The sequence below is a fragment of the Lissotriton vulgaris genome, chromosome 10 (genome assembly GCF_964263255.1).
Source record: "Lissotriton vulgaris chromosome 10, aLisVul1.2, whole genome shotgun sequence".
Lineage (NCBI taxonomy): Eukaryota > Metazoa > Chordata > Amphibia > Caudata > Salamandridae > Lissotriton > Lissotriton vulgaris.
In genome coordinates this window covers 360853110-360875940 of record NC_141698.1, presented here as the reverse complement: position 1 = coordinate 360875940, position 22831 = coordinate 360853110, and the positions used below count along the sequence as shown (strand labels likewise).

At 45.8% G+C, this 22831-nt stretch overlaps 1 protein-coding gene across 2 annotated transcripts in view; it reads right to left on the bottom strand.

The window, feature by feature from the left end:
- NPRL3 (NPR3 like, GATOR1 complex subunit) overlaps positions 1 to 22831 on the bottom strand; it is a 426334-nt gene that overhangs the window by 222534 nt on the left and 180969 nt on the right. For both annotated transcript variants that reach the window (XM_086941146.1, XM_086941147.1), the window contains 2 exons: positions 6373 to 6526; positions 2755 to 2836 (listed from right to left, as the gene is read on the bottom strand). In XM_086941146.1, the coding sequence (XP_086797272.1) occupies positions 2755 to 2836; positions 6373 to 6526 (236 nt within the window). The remainder of the gene's footprint in view (positions 1 to 2754; positions 2837 to 6372; positions 6527 to 22831) is intronic.

Here is a 22831-nt window from a genome sequence, read left to right as displayed (position 1 = left end):
ACATGGGACGGCCATCTTGGAAAGCCAGCTAAGTGCTTCCTGCGCAGCTCCCGAGGCACCCTCGAAGCTGTGCATTGCGGATTGAGAAGCCCCAGCCCGAGCAGCTTTTGCAGCGAAGATCACCTCTCCACACTCACCGAGGTGCTGCGTGGGGCCCTTTTGCCTTTTCCTGCTCGACGCGTCTGTCCGGTCACTTGTCCGTTGGCTAGTGGCCTCTGTGACGACGAATCTTCAAATTTTCACTGCTGGTCTGGTTGCTCCAGACTGGCCCTTGCTCCCCTGAAAAGGTACAAAAGGGGGTGGTGATGGACGGAGCATCTGAATCAATCAAACACTCACACCCAGTCAAAAGATCTGGGTTTAATCCATCACCGTTCTTTAGCCCACTCTGCCACCCCGGTTCAGACATGGCTATATGCAAATCAGTCTGACCCTGTGCCTCATGGGAACAGTCCAGCCCGAACTGCCAAGCCATTTCTTCCCTGGACCGGCAACAAGCTTCCGAGGACCGGGTTCTGGCATTCCAGCCGTCTTCAGCCCGGCTTGCTTGAATCCCGTGGCAAAGTGAGCAAGGGACTCACGTCTGAGCATACCCTGCCACACTTATGGCGGCCAAAAGCGGTACAAAAGGGGGTGGTGATGGACGTAGTATCTGAATCAATCAAACACTCACACCCAGTCAAAAGATCTGGGTTTAATCCATCACCGTTCTTTAGCCCACTCTGCCACCCTAGTTCAGACATGGCTATATGCAAATCAGTCTGACCCTGTGCCTCATGGGAACAGTCCAGCTTGAGCTGCCAAGCCATTTTTTCCCTGGACCGGAAACAAGCTTCCGAGGACCGGTTTCTGGCATTCCAGACGTCTTCAGCCCGGCTTGCTTGAATCCTGTGGCCAAGTGAGCAAGGGACTCACGTCTGAGCATATCCTGCCACACTTATGGGGGCCAAAAGCGGTACAAAAGGGGTTGGTGATGGACGGAGCATCTGAATCAACCAAACACTCACACCCAGTCAAAAGATCTGGGTTTAATCCATTACCGTTCTTTAGCCCACTCTGACACCCCCGTTCAGACATGGCTATACGCAAATCAGTCTGACCCTGTGCCTCATGGGAACAGTCCAGCCCGAACTGCCAAGCCATGTCTTCCCTGGACCGGAAACAAGCTTCCGAGGACCGGTTTCTGGCATTCCAGCCGTCTTCAATGCCAGAATACCAGAAACCGGTCCTCGGAAGCTTGTGCCAAATTCCTCCCATTCCTGAAACTCTGCCGAATCGCGCTTAGTTTTTATGTAACTCAGTGGAATTACGCAGGGTGAAACTCCGCGAGCTGTGCCCACTCCTACATACAGCCCCTGCAATGCCGGGGACGGGAGGACTCCTTCAGGGAGCCCCATTCAGCCCAAGGCCTTTGAATACCTGTGAGATATGGGGCCCCCACACCACACTCTGCAGGACAGCCTCATCAGTATGAGTTCCGCCTCTAGGAAAGTGTCACTGTGTCTGCTCTGCAGATAGAATATAACTTCTGCTCTACCTCCCCTTTAGAGACTTTGGGCCATATGTATGAAGCTCAAATGGGTTCACAAACGTCGAAATTCGCAGAATTTCGGCGTTTCCGAACTCATTTTCGCTAAATGGTATGTATGTAGGAAATTTAAGTGCAAAATAAGGAATCGCAAATTTGCGATTCCTTATCTTGCGATTGTATTTAAGGAATCGCAAATTTTGCGATTCCTTAAATGCAATGTATGAAACACCCAAGTTTTAAGACTTCTCGTTAAGAAATCGCAAATTACCACCAACTACAAGTTTGTGGTAATTTGCGATTTCTTTCACAAAAGCACTTTTTTGCATTTGTGAAGGTGCCATGTGGCGCACATACATGCCCTTAGGGCATGTATGTGCGCCATATGCGCACACAATTGAATTTCAGGGGTGCATCAGGGTGTCCTTATGACACCCTTGCAATTATTCTCAATTTGAGATTCGCAAATTGCGAATCGCAACTTGAGAATAACTTCACATTCATTCCTATGGGCCTCCTGGCCCATAGAAATGAATGGGAAATTATTCCTTAATTGCGATTCGCAATTTGCAAATTGCAATTAAGGAATTTTAAGAAATCGCAAAAAAAATGTGAATTTCTACATACATACCAATTTGCAAATCTTAAATAGCAATTTCTAAAAAATCGCTATTTGAGATTCGCAAATGTGGATGTTGATACATCTGCCCCTTTGTCTCAAAAAGAACAGGGCCTACAATGGGGCGGTTTTTCGGGTTTTTTGTGTATATTTTGCAATTTTATATTCTCAGATGAAGTTTGCTTGCACACTTGTTTGTTTTTGGACGAATAATCGTGCTACGCACCGTGTCCATTCTTGAAAGATTATATGTTTTACAAGAACGTTAAAGCAAAAATTGTAATCTCCTGGAAAATATTAGTTTGTATAAAACAGGATTATTATGTCATGCTTACAGCAAAGTGCAATGTGCATGATGCATAACAATGGAAGTAGTCTGTGCATGTTAGCAGCAAATAGAGACTATCAGGTAAATTCTGGCCGTAAGCTAAGTTCCATATTATAATATGTTTCACATTGGTGGCACAAAATAGAGACTATGTCAAAATTAAAATAAGGCACATTAACAATAATATACATTAGCCAAATAACCATTCTTTTGTTTATATTAAAAAAAAAAGTTCTTCACAGTTTTTCAAGCCCAAACGAATCAGAAAAACCTATGTACCTGTTGTACGCTTCCTTCAGGTCTCTGGCCAGTTTGCACTTGGGTAGAATATGGTGAAATGGAGATTGTGGACCGCCATCGGCTAAAAGAAGGGTAAAAGAGGATTAGCGGGCATTAATATAATAGGACATTTCTGGAAGTGCGGTTACTCCACTTGCAAACTTGATTTCAAAGGCTCTCTCAAGTCATTTTTATGATAATAAATAATTCCAGATTTGTAAAGAGTGACTTATCACCCCAAGGGTATCCAGGCGCTGGCGGCCGTCGGGGAGATAAAGTATGCTATTGCCCAGAGTGACATGATGCTGAGCTGCTGCCGGGGATCAAACCGTGAGCCCTGTACTCCAGAGTAAGCCCCTCTGGCCGCTGCGCCACACCTCTCCCTACCTACAGACTTGTTTAGCAAAGTGCTGATTTTCTGGACACCAAGCTAACTTCAGAAATCTCATAATGCTCATGGTTTCGTAGTGCAAAGCCACAAAAATGTTCGGCTGTGAAAATGGATCCTTCTCTTTACAAGCACATCACTTCAGTCAGGGACCTAAACCCAGCCATTTAATGGGAGGTGCCTCTTTCTGCTTACCATGAATGCTGACCAGTGTATCCAGCCTTCTTTTAAGGTACAGCAAGACAGATATTATTCACAAGGGTTTCTGCAATATGTGTTCTATTTCATCCTTAGGTTGATCTGTATTTATCTGTTCTGCATTTTTCAAAAGTGCCTTATTGGCTTGAAGTTGTGTTTTGTATTCTAGCTGACTACTCAATTAGCAAGTATGATCTTCTAATTTTAACAATAACTTTTTCTATACAATTTACACACATTTCTAACCGTACTTTCGCCTATATCATGCAATACGAATCATTTATTAATCTAAATACAACAGGCCTCCCATTCTAATGATTCACAGTTGCCTGAAGAGAAATGAAGAATACTACTTAACCAACAAGAGAAAAGAGAAAAAGGATATGGGTAAAAGCAAGACAAGAAAAGAAAAAAATTAATTACAGTATAAAAAATAGAATTAAAAAAGTAGCGTTGGGATGGGAATGCCCCCTGCATGGTACAAGGGCGAGCACCCCTGCCATGAGTGTCTGGCTGCTTGTGAAGCTGGTATCCTGACTTTTTGCTTGGCCCTGCAATCAAGTTAATCTATTGAATTAGTAGAGACCTGGGCCTGTCTTCAGCATAAGAATTTGAGAACCTGCTATGTGACCTGGAAGTGCACACCAAGCATTTCCTCATTGTAGGGCTATAACTACTGTCATTGTCCTATATTAGTCACATAAAGCGGTGGTGGCTGTGTAACAAGATTAGTGAATTCTCTGTTATGGGCACACCTATTTGTCTGTGCATGCAGCTTAATGAGTCTACTCACCCTACTCGTGTAAAGTTCGGCTTTAACAAGAACACCTGACCCCTGTGTCAAGTACAGTGGATGTGTAGCGTGTGCCATTAGCACTTTGTACGGTGAGCGTGTGCGTACAGGCCCCTGCTGCATCCATTTTGAATAGCCCCTAGGTTGGCATGGCTCAAGATGGACGGTGAGTACAGCTTCCACAGATAGTGGAAGTGTACTGAATGCATTCCTCTCACTGTGGGGTAGACACCCAGACATTGAAGTGTGGAAAGGTGGATACAGGGCTACCACTTATCACTGCCATTGGGTACATGGAGTCGTGAGAGGTTTCTGAGTCTGCATCTACAGTGTTGGTCATGAGTTGTAAGAAGAAGCTATGCATCAGAATGTCATCATGCTATCAGTCTCGCCGCAGGTCCCCAAGGACAGGAAAGGCCGCTGACTGGCTGTGGTGTATGTCCGGGACCAGCCGTCTGCATGAGACCAGGGATGCAACTTCTGAAGATGACCACCCACCTGCATCGGCCTGGGGTCACAACTGCCAAAAACGAGTATCCGCATGCATGAACCAGAGGCAGTGACTGCTGAAGATGAGCGCCCACTGAGCAGACCCATTATGGCGTTCAACAGCAATGGTACAGGGAGGTGAGAGACAGCCATACAAGGCTGACACCAAAGGCACAAGGTTGCGGACTACCCCACAGCGCCACTAACCCACAACTCCACTGTGCAGGATTCCAGACCTCCTACCACATACAGTTTTCAAGTGGAAATCAATGTTTTCTTTTCTTCCGTTTGCCAGCGGGTTAGTCCATCTAAATGTATATAGGTCTCCAGGTTAGCCCTTTTTTTCTCTTACACATATGGGGTAAGAACTATAAGTCCTTTACTGTCATATTTTGAGCAAATGTTGGTTGTTATACTGTTATTCCCAACCTGCAAGTTTGGGTACAATAAACAATATATAAACAATTGTTTATAACATGTGTGTTTCCCCAAAGTGTCCCTAGACCTCAGTGTTCAGGGACATCAGGATTCAGAAGTCCAGACCCTGGATAGAACATGGCTTTATTCCTTTTCATTTTAAAGGCTGATAAATCTCGAAAATATCTCCTGGGGATCTGTCAATTTTCCACCCAAAGTGTGGAAAACTTAGGTCACCTAGCTCCAGTACATATTTAGTTCTCTGCAAAGCCATCGGTAATGCTGCTTTTGTTGGCTCCAAGACTTTATACAAAACATCTCTGCTACACCATGGGACCCAGAGAATTCCAGGATTATTCTACACATATTGCAGATGAGCTAAGCGTCCCCAGGCGCCAATGTTGTAGAATTTATATCTGCCAGATCTATAGAATGATCAGCTAGGCCTGATAGCTTTCCTCTCCATATCATGACAGACCCAGAGATGTCCTACTGGAAGTGGCTGTCATTAAAATACTGGACTTTAGTCAGCTGGATGCTTCATCTACATACTTCATTTAGAATCAATAACTGGAGCTCGAATAACACATCTTGCTTTGGTCACCTACAAAATAATAAAAATGATGAGCAGAGTGGGCATTGAACAAGGACTAATTGGTTTTAAATGTCTAACCTGACTTTGAAAAATGTTTCTATGACATTTTAAGTATGGATGGATACATTATCATAATTTCCAAATCATTTACACAAATGATCAACAGAAAATATTGAACAATATTAAGTGACAATGGAGACAATGTTCATTTTAGGTGCAAGAAAGTTTGTTGCGACTGTCTGGAGATATTCGGTAGCAGTATATCGATTAGCACGTGACTTAATAATGGGGTCAGCTCTTTAAATGAAATTTCCACCCACTATGAAATTCATGTACTAATAAGTAAAACGTGCATGTGTCAAATTATTAGATGTACTTAAATACATCTGGATGCCAGGTCCATTAAAAAAAAACACAAAAGGATTAGATCTTTAAAAAGTTAAATAACAATTGGCTTCTACATTGGACACCCAGTTAAATTTCTAAAAACCCAGTTTCAGACGACAGTTCATCACACAATAAAATACACAATAGCATACAGAGTTCTTTTTAATACAGATTGTGTATACGAATACAAAACAATGCAAGACATCGAAAATATGGGTTAGTTTTGAGTTCCCCTCAGCCAAGATACAGGATTTGGGGCTTAGGTGCTGGAGATCCATGGTTTCCTCTACAGCACGCCTACCATCAAAGTCACATAAACGTAGGCGTAAGTGAAGCAAACCCTAGACTTACTCTCAGACATAGCAGACACCTCGTCTTGAATGGCTAAAATGAGCTTGGCTTCCCTGGTCAAGTACTGGCAGCGTCGCTCCTCGTGCTGCAGAACGATTGCAATGCGGCGCGACAAGGTGTGCAAACAGTTTATGACAGACGGATCTGCGTTAGCCTATAGAGGAGACGAAGAGACCACATTCAATGACACTGAAATAATCTCAGCAGGGGCACACGATACACAGCACTTAAATACACAGAGAAATTAATCAAATGTTTACGCATTTTGGGCCACATTTCTCAATACTATGAATAGCGATTACCTAATTGCGATTTTCTGCAAATCCCAATTAGGTAATTGCTATTCCTAATGTATGAAACTCCAGGGAGTTTCACTTAGTGATTCCTAGGGGGTCGCAAATCGACCTACCATATGAAAATTAATGAGGTAGGTCGCTATTTGCCTCCCATTAGGAGTCATTAAAATCACGGGCATGGAGCCCTGCTGGGGTCAGCAGACCACCATGTCCGTGACTGCTTTTGAATAAAGCAATCATTTCCTTTTTAAATGTAGCCCGTTTTCCTTTAAAAAAATAACATAATGAAAACTTTTCTTTTCATTTTTTTCAGAGTAGGCAGTAGTAAGTGGGACCACTGCCTGCTCTGAAAAAAATGTTTGTACTACTATTCACAAAGGGGAAGAGGTCCTCTGGGGTCCTTTCCCATTTGCGAAGGGTTACCACCAACTTGAAGTGGAAAAACATTCTTACATACCACTGCGATTCGGTATTAGGAAGGGATGCCCCAAACATGTCCCTTCCTAATACTGAATCGTAAACCGTATTTGTGATTCGTCAATAGGTTACGAATCGCAAATAGTGTTTGGTACACAGGAAAAGCCTTTTGTGCAGTGGCAAAAGGCCAGATTCTGTGAATAAGGCCCACTGAGCAAAGTACCTTAAATCTTGGTTTGCGGAGGGTTGCGAGATCATGCTTCAAGGACACAACCAAACTAAATGTGCCAATTTTCATGTATTCCCATTTTACCATGTTTAAAGGAGACAGCACAAGCACTTTAGCACTGATTAGCAGTGTTAAAGAGAGCTAAGTCCTAAAAAAGTAACACAAATGGGTTCAGAAAACACAAGAGTGAAGGCAAAAGGTTTGTCAGTGACCATGCAGAAAGAGCCAAGTCCAACATAACCACCCCCACTCCAGCCAAAAGCCAGGGTAGACTTATCAATACCTTGATGGGCTTTCCTGCTAAGGTGATAGAACATTGGCGAATGCCCTTTATGCAGGGTCACTTGTCAGTTCTATAACTGTCCAAATTCAGTTGGATACCTCTATCGACACACATCTGAGCCACTGACCAGGCCCATAGAGAACCCTTATACTCACTTGTGGGTCTCATCTGTGCAGCACCCTACCTTAACTTGCTCAAAAAATGCATCCCAGTAGGCAGACAGTACCACCGTAGCCAACCAAATGATGTGGCCCCCTCAGCGTCTTGGGTCACACTTCTGTCCTCACCCAAGGAACATTCTGCCTAAAAGGACAGTAACCAACAGAGGCCATTGGCAAGTGTCAGTGTTAAGAACGAGGCCCCAGACCATCCACTGCCAGGTGGAAATTCCTAGTGGGGGAAAATGGGTAGGCATCTCTTTCAACCTTGGGGCTAGCTAGGAGTGCCTTATAGGCTACTGAGGGATCTTTGACCTCTGATGTTTCTCAGAGTGGAGGCAACATCCCCAGGTGTTAGGCACCCTACGTCCACTCAACCTCCTCCCAGTTCAGGGGTGGTATCCTGAAACTGGTGCTCCAACTAGGGTATGTACCCTGTGGCTAAACAGGGGAAAGGGGCAAGTACCCTCGGCCCAAAATGGCCACGCCTGTCGAATTCCCACCAGCGGGGGCTTTATTAAGACAGATAGAGTCCCCCTGCTTGTCTCCTAACTGGGAACTCTGAAAGCAGTGGGGCTGTAAATGGGGCGTGCTGGACCACCACCCTCCAGAAATCCCCCTGTCTGTTTCTCAGAAGGGGCTTGGGAACTCTTTCCCCTCACCTTACTCAGGGACTTGCATGGGTCACCTTTGACCTTCCCCTCACTCTGCTGGGGGAACCTGAATCACCCTTCTTGGGTCACTTCCTGGTACCTACGTATGGCCCCTGGTGCTGAGCCAGAGGTCCGCTTCCTTAGCAAGCTCCCTAGTGTTAATGAGCTTACTATCAACCAGGTGTTGGCGCAGCTCTGAAAAACAAATACTGAACATGTGCTCTCTTCATTCATTCATTAAACTTTACTCGGTCATTACGACCATTAAAGTGCGAATGCGTGCAATACATTAATCCACCGTTACACATGAAATAAAACATCATTAATCAGTACATATGTGTAAAAGGATATTAAACACCACTGATGGAATAAAACATGTTCTCTGGTCACCAAATTGTACCACCCCTTGTAATCATGCACATCAAAGCCCTTCTCACAACCATCCAGGGCCTTGCAAAAGGATTCTACACTATTCACCCAAGACTGATGGGGCAGTTTCTGGCTGTCACTAATGTCTGTTTGTACTTTTCTGGGGTGAGACCATACTTCCTGACAATGATGTCCTTCATGGGGGGGACCTCATCCTGTCCCCTTCTCTAGGGCCAGTAGGGATTCACTTCATTTGATAAGCATGTGCCCCAGAGACTAGCCCCCAGGCCTCCTCAGAAATCCTATTAATCTCCAGAGCACCCTCACAGGCTTTTAACCACTTGTCAATGTCATCTCATCTTCACAACAAAGTTTGGCACCTTTGGAATCCAGATCCTTTCGAATGTGGACCCTCTTGTCTCCAAAGGGCAGTGTGGGTATGCTGCCACCCTTACTCCTGAACTACGTCTGTCTGGCTCTAAAATCCAACTCTGAGGCTCCTTTCAAGAGTCAGTGTCCTATTCTGAGCCTCTATGGCCAATTTATTTTCCGCCAAAGGCTCTATCGGCCTTGGCTTTCTTTTCCTCAATTTTGAGTTTGAACATCTGCAGCCTGAACAGCCAGCTCCTCTGGGGACAAGCCTTGTGAAGACACGCCGCTCCGCTCTAGTTGGGTGTTCCAATACAGGAGATGAGTCATTCTCCTCCCCAGAGTGTTGCTCTTCGGGTTGGGTTACCAGGCCCTGCGCCCACTCATGCTACACCATATCATCCTACCCATTCCCATTGCCTGTTGCGGTCAACTGGTGAGTAATTAAACTAGCTGCCCACTTTGAAGTAGGGAGAAGATACAGGAGGTTTCCACCCCCAGAGGTACTTGGAAATTCCTGCCTCTCCAACTTTTTAAGTACACTGCACCCTCCCCTCTGGGTTGTTTAGAACCCACCCTAAGGATGACTTAAGTATTAGAGAGGAAAGTTTATGCCTGGCAAAATGTTTACTTTGCCATGTCGAAATGGCAGTTTGAAACTCCATACACAAGCTACAATGGTAGACCTGAGACATGTTTAAAAGGCGACTTAAGTGTGGCACAAGTAGTGCTGCAGGCTCACTAGCAGCATTTAATTTACATATAGTACCCCTTTCCTAGGGACATACAAGTAAATTAACTGTGCCAATTGGGTGTATGCCCATTTCACCATGCCTGAAGGAGAGAGCACAAGCACTTTAGCACTTATTAGCAGTGGTAAAGTCCGCATAGTCATAAAAGTCAACAAAAATGGGTTCAGGAAGGTGAAGACAAAGCATTTGCGGGTGACCCTGCAAAAAGGGCCAATTGTAACAATATGCAAGACTCAAATGAATAGCCCTTTAAATTAACCACAAGTTGATACAATGTCTTTGGTACATTTTCTCATGAGTACATATACACATGATACTAGACAAATGCTTGAAAAGACACGAAATATAATCAATTGGCAAAACTATATATCACTCAGTACATCATCATGTTTAATTAAAGTTAAACAATCTGATACATAAAAAGTGTCCCAAAAAATAGAAATACAATTATTGTTTCAATCAATACTGTTTATAAGCTGAATAATCAGTGTTCCCATGTGGTAGGGGAGTTATGCCCTTTAGGTATGCCCTGTTTTTTTCAGTTCATCATATTTAAGTACAGAGTATGGGAAGAGCTCACCAATGGAATTCACTTTCCTCAATTGTAAAGGTGCTTTTCTGGTGTAGAGCCTTAATTATAAATGGGTACATGGTAGACTGAGATGCCCCCTGGGTAATAAGAGCCACCAGAGAATCCATAGACAAAATTAACGAAGCAGCTTCCTGGATCGAACACTCGGCACCCTGTGGTGCGGTCTTACACCGTAATGTAATGTAATGTAAAATAGCTCTTCTATAGCGCGTTCTATCACTCCAAGGAGCATCTTGGCGCTTAATACCAACCCGGAATGGAAAAGGTGGTTAGCTGGAGCAATTCCCAAGAACAAGTGCCTCCAAATCTGAACTGATGGAAACATTTGCTCAGGAAAGAAACAAGCTTACTACCAAGGACCACACTGTTCCTCAAAAGTGAAATGAGGACACAATAGTCAAAGGCAACCAAGAGGTCACGAAAGAGCAGCAAACAACATGCAGGGGCAGACAGTGAATGCCAGCAGCGATCAATAACTGTGCTGCACCCGGCTTGGAACCCAGAATGACAGTCACCGGCACCATTTACACACTGGTGTTACTGGGTGATGGTGAAAGGGTGATGGCGAAAATGAAGATATACTAGCGCATGTGCAGTCTGCCCTCCTTACAGAGCCCACATAGATGCATTTAAGTTCTGAATAACCATTTGAATTTTACCCTTGACCCTTTTATTAGCTGTTAAAATGGAAAAATAGTATTTCAGATGGTGGACCCTTTAAGCTCCTTCTAAAATGTGATCAATGCAGACTTCCAGGTAGGGGCGTACCAGCCGTTTGACATCAAAAGGTCCTTCACATTTCAACGAATATCAACCGCACACACAATACTTTAATCATGCAGGGGACGGCACTGCTGCCATCCCATTCCCTAACTGGGATCTGCTGACATCAGAAGCCCCCCCCCCCCATTACAACCATATGGACAACACGTATAAAGCGCACAGAATACTTTATTCATGCGAGGCATGTTGCTGCCACCCTTCCACTGCCTAACCAGGGACCTGCTCCAACCAGAAGGTCCCTCACATTCTACCAATATGGACAACAAGTACAATGCGCCCACGCAATACTTTTTTCATGCAGGCTTATGGCCCTTCCGCCTTTGCACTCCTCAACGAGGGGTCTGCTGACATCAGAAGGCCCGCTACACCCCATCGGAGTGGATAACCATTACGGAGTGCACACGCAATACTTTGTTCATGCAGAATATGTCCCTGATGCCCTTGTACTGCCTAACCAGGGGCCTGCTGGCATCAGGGGTCGCTCACATTCCATCCACATGGACGTGTACCAAGGACACGCCCAATATTTTATTGGTGCAGGGCGTGGAGCTGATGACATTGCGCTACCCATCAAGGGGGCTGCTGACATCAGAAGGTTCCTCAAATTCCACCACCGAGAACGAGTATCGAAGGCCTGTCGACAACAGAAGGTCCCTTACATTCCACCCCGTGAACAAGTATCATGGGCCTGTCGACAACAGACGGTCCCTCACATGCCACGTGAATGGACCATAAGTATCGAGGGCCTGTCAACAACAGACGGTCCCTCACATGCCACCTGAATGGACCACAAGCATTAAGTGTACACCCAATACTTGATTCACGCAGGGCATGAACCTGGCACCCCAGCACTACCCATCCAGGGAGCTGCTGACATCAGAAGCTCCCTCATGGACAATGAGTATCAAGTGAACACCCATTAATGTATACATGGAGAGTAAGAACCGACCGCATAGGGGGTTGGTCATGATAGGTGCACTTTGTGAATCAGATCTTTTGGGAATGCGCTTTGCCTTTAATAACAGTACATTTTAGTAGCCACAATCAACCAGCCTCCTCCAACTAACAATCAGCTTTTGACCCCCTTCCCCTACAAAAGTATATCCTAATTGTGTGGCTCCCATTACAATCCTTTATATGCTGTTCACTGTTGGACAAACATTCTGCTAAGGCATTTAAATAAATATACTCTGCACGGACTTGACGGTCGAAGCCCTCTCCTTGATGTACAGGTATGCAATTGAGTCACTATTACCAGACTGGTCCGCGCAACTTAATTGTATCTTGACCTTTTAATGACTTGGCTATCTGGCCTACACGACAACTGCGCCGGGCGTGGAGGTAGCAGCGGTAAAAGCATGTTTTTCAAAGATTTCTCTCTATTGAAGTCTGACTCGGCATACGAGAAGGCCAAGCTGACTAGTAAACTAGTAAAGCAAGCATGACGCAGCACTTCCAAGAGCCTGCATGTTTGATGAGTCATCGGAGATGCAAGCTGGCCTGTGCAGGGCCTTCTGATAAGTGGCTCGTCCCTTCTAAGAAACCGTGACACAGCACTTTGGTATCGGTAGCACTCATACTTACAACGTAGGCCTCGTTCTTGAAAAACAGTTGTTAATCTGCACTCCTGCGCTTCCAATCTTCAAAGACTACGACTGTACAATGCGGTCCGTATTCACAAAACTTTCCTACATTAAGCTGTAAACCTGTGTGGCACTTGCAGCGTTTCAGGCGTATTCCTGAAAAAAAAAATAGTTAATTCGTTTTTCTCAGACAAAAATATGATTTTGTATGAGAAAAAACAGACCAGGTCCGGGTGAGAAAAGACAGATCAGGTCCGGGTGAGAAAAGACAGATCAGGTCGAGGTGAAAAAAAAGTCCTAGTGCAGAAACCCCCTCTAGCTCCCATCAATTTTGAGAGTGTCTCCCACTTGCTGGTCTCGAAAGGTGTTTATTCTTGCCCGCGTCTTTATTACATCTCTGTTTTCAGGGCGGGAAGGGACTTTAGGGGAGTTTGAGATTAACCCCAAATTTGCAGGTGTGTAATAGTGTCACAAATTTACCCGCCACACCCGTCCTCAAAAGACAACCCGTCAGGAGTGGATTTACTCACAATGAATCCTCGGTGTGCGTAAATTGTTTTACGAGTCTGACACCAATCTTTCTGCATTACAAAAGCTGTTTTGCACTCCAAAAGAAGATAGCATGCGAGTCAAAATTACAGAAGCAAGTAGCTAGCTTTGAGAATGAAGCCGGGTGAGCTCCTCACAGGCCCAACGACTGCTCTATCTCGTACACGAGCGAAGGCTCCAACTGTGACTTTTGGTTAATTTCTCATCACTATGTTAAATCACCAAAATTTTACTCACTACATTACATTACACTACTTTCATAAAACCCGCAAAAGACTACAACACTATGCATAGAGCTGGGTGAGTTTATTCGTTACAACCTTTTCCAGCATCCTCGCCGGTAACTACTAGAAAGATAAAAGGTGTTAAGAAACACTGTAATGTCCTCTGCAAGTGGGGGAAGCAATGGAGCTTTGAAAGAAGCCGTACTGGGGGCACTGATGAAGCGGAATTAAAATTGGGGTGCTGCTGAAAACAGTTAAAACTGGGGGAGCTGACGGAATAAGGGACACATCTTATATTGGGGCAGCTGATTGGTTGCATGACAGTGGCACACATGGCTAAACCACGCGTACCTCTACAACGCAGCCCGAACAATGAATGCATCTGAACAACGCATTCCTTTACCAGGCATGGCTAAACCACGCGTACCTCTACAACGCAGCCCGAACAATGAATGCATCTGAACAACGCATTCCTTTACCAGGCATGGCTAAACCACGCGTACCTCTACAACGCAGCCCGAACAATGAATGCATCTGAACAACGCATTCCTTTACCAGGCATGGCTAAACCACGCGTACCTCTACAACGCAGCCCGAACAATGAATGCATCTGAACAACGCATTCCTTTACCAGGCATGGCTAAACCACGCGTACCTCTACAACGCAGCCCGAACAATGAATGCATCTGAACAACGCAATCCTTTACCAGGCATGGCTAAACCACGCGTGCCTCTACAACGCAACCCAAACAACAAAAGCATCTGAACAACGCAATTTCGTGGTCAAGGCATGATTGGCAAAGGGATGCGTGGGTATGATCAAACCCCAGCCCCTCCGCTGTGAGCCCTTAAACCCTGACCCTTGGCCAATAAACAACCTGACCCCTGAGGTTCTGTGACAATTGTAAGTGATGTTTTTCGACTCGCACGAAAATGGTCGAGTCTGGTATCTATGAACCGCAAATGACGAGTTTAGTGGGTGTGTGCAGTTTCGCTGTACTAACCTAAACCGTTCGTTTGTTACGTGGGTTTTTCTATCTGTACCCACGGGTTCCACCTTAGATACGGCATCCATTTTGTCTCTTGCCCTCAAGTAGCCAGCGAACGGACGTTGTCCGCTTCGCGACCCTGGGACTCCCAAGATACTTGCGGAAGCCACATGTCCTTTGAAACTGTCTTTATGACGAGGGGGGTGATACTGTAAGGCAGATGGCCCCGCTCGAGGCTCATCTCGCCGTGCCGGTTTATTGTCTCAGCCGTGCATCTCATTAGGCACGTCCCTTTTGATGACTGTAGCTCGCTTTTCCCGATACCTCCCTTTTTACACCCTTTCCAATCCCCCACTGTCTCCATCTTCCTCCACACCTGTCCTTGTTCCTTCTTCGATCTGTTTTACTGCTGATTGAAATGTACTAATGGTGGGAAGATGGGTTTTACAGTTGGGAACCGCCAAATGTTTCCGCACTTATGTTCCGGACCTTGTGTGTATCAAAGTGACCGAAACGACCCCTCTGGGGGATAACTATGGGAACCAAGCCATAAACCTTTGTGTACCATGTAAACCTATGGGTAAATTGTGTATAAAAGGAGCGATCCACAGAACCAATTTGAAGCAGTCTCCACAAGTAGCACATGTTGTACTTGCCGTGATTTCTGTGTTCCCTGCAGTAAATAAAGCTTGAATCTTTGACGCCGAAGGAAGTGTCCCGTGTCTCTGTCACTTGTACGCCGGAGCAGGTTACCCACGAAGGTTTCAGGTGTTGTTCCCTGGCACCGCTGGGTCTTAAATAACCCAGTCCTTCAGTTGGCGCCCAACGTGGGGCTGCATCAGTGGTACCGGTCCAAGCCCGACGATCGTGAGGAACTTCGTGTGAAATCTCCGAGGGAAGGTGCACTCCGCTTCATCGATCCTGTTGTCGAAATAAGTGGCCCGAAGACTTTTCCCGCGAAGATTCCCGCCTCCTGACGGCTGCGACGGACTGCTGCCCTGACTGTAGACCTGTTTTGGCGCCTGGCGTAGACCTTGGTATAGCGAGACGATTGACGGGCCTTCCTGGTGACGCCATCGATCTTTGAGTTAAGTATTTGTGGGTCGCTCCCAGAGTTCTTGGTTGTGGTTCTTAGTTGTTGCATGGTTCCATTGCATGTGTGGTTCTTGGTACTTTGTTGTGATATTTGACGACTGCAGACGCCAAAAACCGAGGGTTTTCGCTCTTTGCTGGGACTTGGTAAATCCCGTAGCCCTTGAAGTTTGTGAAACTCGGCTAGTGTGCAAGATGCCTGGTCGTAGTACTTTGTTTAGTTGTTTCAGACGTTGTGGCACGGATTCCCGACTGGAGGACTCGTGTCCGATACCTCCGGTTGGAACTCCCACTTATGAACTGTACAGTAAGCACGGATTGGGCCCGATTACTTTTAATGATTACTGGATTCGGTATACTAAGAAGGATGGTGTCCTTAGTTGGCCACCTCATGGTAGTTTTGAGACTCCAATCTTAGATAATCTAGAGGCTAAATTATTTGCGAAAAAGTCAAGGCCGGCCATGTTTGATGCCTTTCGGTTGTGGCGTAAAGAAGCCCGACAGAAAGAAATCAGACAGACTAAACAAAATCAGAGAGATGGTGTTGCTACCATTGTAAAGAAAGCAGAGCAGTTTCAGCGTGATAAGGAGGATAAGGAAAAGGAAGTGTTCGATAGGCTACAGCGTATGTCCATAGATAAATGCTATCCTGTTTTGCCTACGGAGTCGGATAAGAAGGAAGAACCAGTTGAGGATCCTTTAATATCTTATCTTCTGAAGTCACCACCTCCGTATGTACAGGGTACCGCTGCTCCAGTGGTTCCCCCTGTACCTGCTCCTCCACCTGTTCCTCAGCCTGTTCCTCAACCTGCACCCGTTCTTCCGACTGTTCCTGCTCCTTTGCCTACTGCTATTCCCACTGCTCCTCGACTTCCGCATACTCCTGCTCCCGCTACTGCTCCTGTTTTGTTAACTCCGGTTGTTGCCTCTGTTTCTACCTCTTCCCTTGTCAGTCCTGTGTCCTATACTTCTCCCTCTGTTCGTAGTCGTACTTCTCCTGTTGCGGCTAACTTCTTTCATTCTCTCGGACCTGTTCTTGGGTCCGCTGGTTCAGATGGTCCTCAGAGACGTAGTCAGCTTCCTGGTAACAGGGAACGCGCTTCGCTATATAATATGGCGATGGGTTGGATGACACATCCTCTTAGAAATCCACCACGTGTTGTACTCGATACGTTCTGTCAATTCAATATACCAACCCAAAGATTTGTGTTCGAGGAAATGTGTAAGGTCCTTCGTGATCAGATATCTGCCGATGCACCTGACGAGGTGCTGTCCGCTTTGTCTGATCTACAGCTCCAGTTCTCGAATGGACTGATAGTGGATACTAACGTTCGACGTGCTGTTGAGCGGTTGCTATCTTTCCGTCCCACTCCTATACCTCAAGCTCTGTTTGTTGAGGACGTTGAGAGGCAGTTAGATGCGTCTGGCCAGTTTCCTATGCGTGAAGTTCCACCAGTATGGATGCCAGGTGATGCCACCCGAGCACCGCCAACTCTGCCGCATTTCCAGAGAGTATGGATTCATCTCCCGTGGAAACGATCAGAAGTGTTGCAGGTGAAGCAATCTTTGCCTGACCCTCGCAAAAATCCTACAGGGTATTATAAAGAGTTATCGCAGCTCGTAGATGCTACGATAATGAATCTTGCCGATATTGATATGCTGTTTGGCAATGTAGTACCGCAACCGGTTTGGGCTAAGATTCGTCAGGAGAACCATCCGAACGAATTAGGCGGTGATTGGGCTGCCCTTATAGCGGCTGATGGGTTACAAACTGGTGGTGCTCAACCCGAGCAGTTGATTGCTGCTCTTCCTCAACGAATAATTACGCTAATGAAAACTCTTATGCCAGCTATGAGGGTGAATTGGGACAAATTGTCGGCTTGTAAACAGAAGAAGGACGAGAGTGTCTCTGACTTCTTTACGAGATTCGAGGAGGCATTCATCGACCATAGTGGTCAGGATATGGGTACTGAGGGTGGCCAACGGTTGTTTGTGGATAAATTTGTCTCTAACTTATTGCCCGATTTGAGCAATAAATTGAAGAATTCAGAAAGTGCATGGGCTGTTTCTACCTCAGCTCAGATATTGGCCACAGCACAATATTATGAGAATAGAGAGAAAGAAGAGAATGACCGCGCTGATAAAAAGACGAAAGAGCTTAAAACTAAAGTGTTGTTACAGCAAGCGTATCCTCCACGTTCGAATCAGAATGCTTCGCAACAAAATAGATCGCAGTCGCAATCTAACCGACCGCAATCTAGAAATGACTCCTCTTCCCAGAGATCCTCTTTAGGGTACAATCAGTGTGCCTATTGTAGACAGGAGGGTCATATAAAATTCAATTGTCCTGTTTTGAACGACCGTAATAGTGGTAATTCATCTAGAGGAGGTCGTGGTGGTTCTCAACAGACATCACGCGGTAGGGGACGCGGTGTTCAAAATGATCGTTCAGATAACCAATCGAATTCTAATAACTGTTTTGATCAACGTGGATCATCGCAAGGACGATCTGTGCAGTACAATGTAGACGATTATTACGTCGATCAGGGAACTGATGACAGTAATTACTAGGACAGCCATAGACAAGGAGAGGGAGTGGTATCAGTTCCGGTTGATCAGAGAGGGCCTTACGTCGCAGTTGCTACATCGGGCGTCGTTGAGCCTTTTCTGTTGGACACTGGTGCAGCGAAAAGTTCCATTATGCATTCGAAACTCCCTGGCGCACCTTTGTCTGGCTTAACAAATGTTTCCGTTGGATTCTCTGGCGCCCCCGTTAGCAATCCAGTTTCACGCCCTTTGCCTCTTACAATTGGGCCACGTGAGCTCGAAGCTCCGTTGATTTTGACTACTGGTTGTGGTGAAAATCTCCTGGGTCTGGATTTGCTAAAACGTTTGTATGCAACTCTATATTGTTCTCCTGCGGGTGTAAAGCTTACGTTGGGAGAGAAGGTTGTCTCTCCTATGTACTTGTCTCTTGATAAGCTTCCACCGGAATTGAGCTCCCTTCCTGAATCTTTGTGGGCAACAGGCCCCAATGATGTGGGCCTGCTTGACATCTCCCCTTATGTTGTTCAGTTGAAATCCAATGTGCGATTGCCACGTATTCCCCAGTATCGTATTTCTCTTGATGGTGAACGAGCACTATTAGCGATCATCTATGATTTGATCGACAAAGACGTTATTGAAGAGACTCGGGGAAACGTGTGCAACAGCCCTGTACTGCCTATTTTAAAACGTACTGATCCTTCGAAACCACCTGTTTATCGTTTTGTTATCGATTTACGGGAGGTTAATAAAATTGTGATTCCTCAGTTCCCTGTTGTGCCTGACATCACGGCGCTACTGACTTTGATTCCAGCATCTGCGTCTTGGTTTTCGGTGATCGATCTGAAGAATGCGTTCTTCAGCATCCCGATCGCAGAGGAGAGCAGAGACCTTTTCGGTTTCTCTCTTGGTGGGCGCAGCTTCCGGTTTAAACGCGCTCCTCAAGGCTACTGTGAGAGTCCATCGATTTACAGCCAAGCCTTGAAGGGTCAACTGGATGCGTTTATGTTGCCGGCTGGTGCGGCCTTAATCCAATATGTCGATGACTTATTGGTAGCTGCAGATACTCAGGACATTTGCAAAATTGCTACGGTGTCGTTGCTGCAGCATCTCTGTGACTTACATCACAAGGTGTCACCTTCTAAACTCCAATATTGTTGTCAAGAAGTAACCTATCTAGGTCACTTATTGTCAAAGGAGGGAAGGCGGTTGACCCCAGAGAGAATTGCAGCAATTGCGCGCATGACTGTGCCAGCAACACAAAGAGATGTGCGTGCCTTTCTAGGTATCACGTCGTACTGCAGGCAATGGATTCCAAATTTTTCATTGCTAGCGAAACCATTGGTGGCTCTTACGTGCAAGGATGTTTCTACTCCTTTACCATGGACGGAAGAATGTCAGAAAAGTTTTTCAGAACTGCGTGACTCATTGTGTTCGGCTCCTGTGTTAGGTACTCCTGACTACAGTAAGCCATTCACGTTATATGTTCACGAGAGGGAAGGTTGTGCTTTGAGCGTCTTAACGCAACCTTTTGGTGGTAAGCAACGTCCATGTGCATATTTTTCCTCGACCTTGGACCCGGTAGCTAGAGCATTGCCGAGTTGTTTGAGAGCAACAGCGGCAGCTGCGGTGTCCATCCGACAATCAGCAGGATTGGTCATGGATAATATGCTTACGGTGATGGTTCTGCATGCAGTCGACACTCTTTTAAATCGTACGAAAACTCAGCACTTGACAAGTGCGAGGTTGTCCGGATACGAGTTGACGCTTCTGGCAAGTCATATTCAGATAAAACGTTGCAATGTTCTGAACCCGGCAACTTTGTTACCCATTAGTACAGAGTCAGATGAAATAGCAGCCCATGACTGCTATTTGCGAACAGAGGAGGAAACAAAAGGTCGAGTGGACCTTAAAAACACTCCTTTAGAAGATCCAGATGGAACACTGTATGTAGATGGTTCATGTTTTAAATTGCCGAATGGTGATGTGACCACTGCGTATGCTGTTGTAACTTTGAGTACTGTTGTGGAAGCTGCGAGATTGAATCAGAATTCTGCCCAGGCTGCGGAGCTGATTGCCTTAACTAGAGCGTGAGTGTTAGCAAAAGATAAACGTGTGAATGTGTATACTGACAGTCAGTATGCATTTGGCGTCGCTCATAGCTTTGGACGATTGTGGAGAGAGAGAGGTTTTCTGACATCGCATGGTACGAAGATTCAGCATGGCCAGCTTGTGAATGATCTTTTGGATGCACTTACGTTGCCTAAGCAGGTAGCTATTGTTAAATGTAGTGACATCGTAAGGTGACGGATGATGTTGGTCGTGGTAATGCGTTTGCGGATGAGACTGCTAAGGAGACTGCCCGGAACCTTAGCACTCGAATGTATGTGACGAGTTCAGTTAGGTGGCCTACAGAGTCGAGTATGTGTGAAGACACTATTGAGAGCGTGAAGGCGATACAAAATGAGGCCACTGAGACTGAAAAGAAGAAGTGGAATGAAAGTACGGGAAAGTTGGATGCGAATGGTTGTTGGATTGATTTGTCGGAGCAGAAAAGATGGATGTTACCAGATGCGTATGTGCTGGCCGTTGTGACAATGGCACATGGGTTAGCACATATTAGCGTGAAAGGTATTTGCAAGTTGTTGTCTCCTGTGTGGAAGAATGATGGTATCATGAAATGTGCTGAACGATTGGTTAAGAACTGTATGGTATGTATGTTATACAATCCTGGTAAGGGAACCCCAACTCCTCCTGGTAGTTTTGCTCCCCCTTCGTGTCCCTTTGAGGTGATTCAATTAGACTTCATCCATATGGAGCGATGCAATAACCTGAAATACGTTTTAGTTGTGGTTTGCGCGTTCTCCCGATGGATTGAAGCCTATCCTCTCAAGGACAACACTGCTTTGTCAACGGCAAAAATCCTACTGAAGGAATACTTTCCTCGGTATGGAATGCCTCGGGTCGTGTGGTCCGATAACGGAAGTGAGTTTGTGGGGAGTGTGATGAAGAGTGTGTGCAAAGGCCTTGGAATTAATCAAAAATTCCACAGCGCCAATCATCCCCAGTCAGCTGGTTTGGTTGAAGGGTATAATGGCACCCTTAAACTAAAATTAGCGAAGATTCAGGCTACGACTCGTCTTTCGTGGCCTGACGCTTTACCCTTAGCTTTACTATCAACAAGGGCAACCGTACACTCCCGAGTAGGGCTCAGTCCCTATGAAATAGTGTTCGGTCGTCCTGCAAATGTTTGGGGGGTCCCTAGACCGGGTGTGTTCCGTGATCTTGAGTATCCGATGTTGATTGATTATCTACATGACTTGACTGCTAAACTGAGGTTAATTCACCAACAGGTTTACGAAGCACTGCCGACGCAGACTGAGGGTCCAGGCCACCAGCTCCAGCCTGGAGACTGGGTGGTTACCAGAAATTTTTCTCGGAAGAAGAACTTGGAGCCCAGGTTCACCGGACCCTACCAGGTCCTCCTTGCCACGAGAACTGCTGTTCGTCTTGAGGGGCGGAAAAACTGGGTGCACGCCACCCATACGAAGAAAGTCCCTATTCCGTTGCCGGCAGACTCGTGGGTGAGGAGGGGCATTGCATCAACTGAAACCGAAGGATTGCCGGCGTTCGTTCCTTTCAGCGACGCACAACCTGTCGGAGAATCCTCAGTGCAGCAGGAAGACACTGTTGAACATTTGTCATCAAAAGACTTAAGACCAGAACATTCGACTGATCAGCAGGACGCTGTCTCTTCAACGGATCCTTTGTTTGACGAGCAGACACGTCCTGGGAAAACCCGATACTTTTTGCGATCCCGCACTAAAGACTAATAAAAAGATCCTGTTCTGTCCCTTGACAACTGCATTATCCCGTTTTCCACGATCAGTCTGAACACCTGTATCATTGTAATTATTTTTTGTACATATTGAAAGTTTTTTCCTACGTATTTTTGCTTCCACAGCTGAGAGACATTGATTATAAATAAAGGCCGTAGGGCCGCGCGCGTACTTCTTTCTGGTTAGTAGGTCTTGACGCTAGGTTAAAGACCGTCGGTTCCTGGGAACTCCTGGGAATTGACTACTGCTACACAGAACGAAGTGCGTCAAGAAACGTTGCGGACGGTCATAGGGGATGGCGTTTTCAAAGCTGATGGATGTGGAAAGAGCACAGGCACAAAGATTTGAGCTGCAGCGACTTAGTCGTACGAAATGTTTTATGTTTCAGATATTTGTGTTGTTTTTGATTGTTTCTGCATTTTTTGTGGGTGGGGTGTACTATATGATGTTGTACTTCTTACCTTCTGCCATACCTACACCTATTCCTACTTCTGACTCTAAATTCACCTCTACTGTATCTCCTCATTCCTTCCATATCTTACCCGAACACGAGCAGGCTAGACGTGCAGAATTTCGCAATAATTCCTTTATTCAGCTCCTTCACCAGCACCAGTTAGTGGTTAACACTACTAATTGTTGGGTGTGTGGGTTGATGCCACATACCACAGATAAGGGAATTCCATATTTGGTTTTACCGTATAGTTCCCAGGGTTCTGCTCGAGCATTTCAAAGAATGTT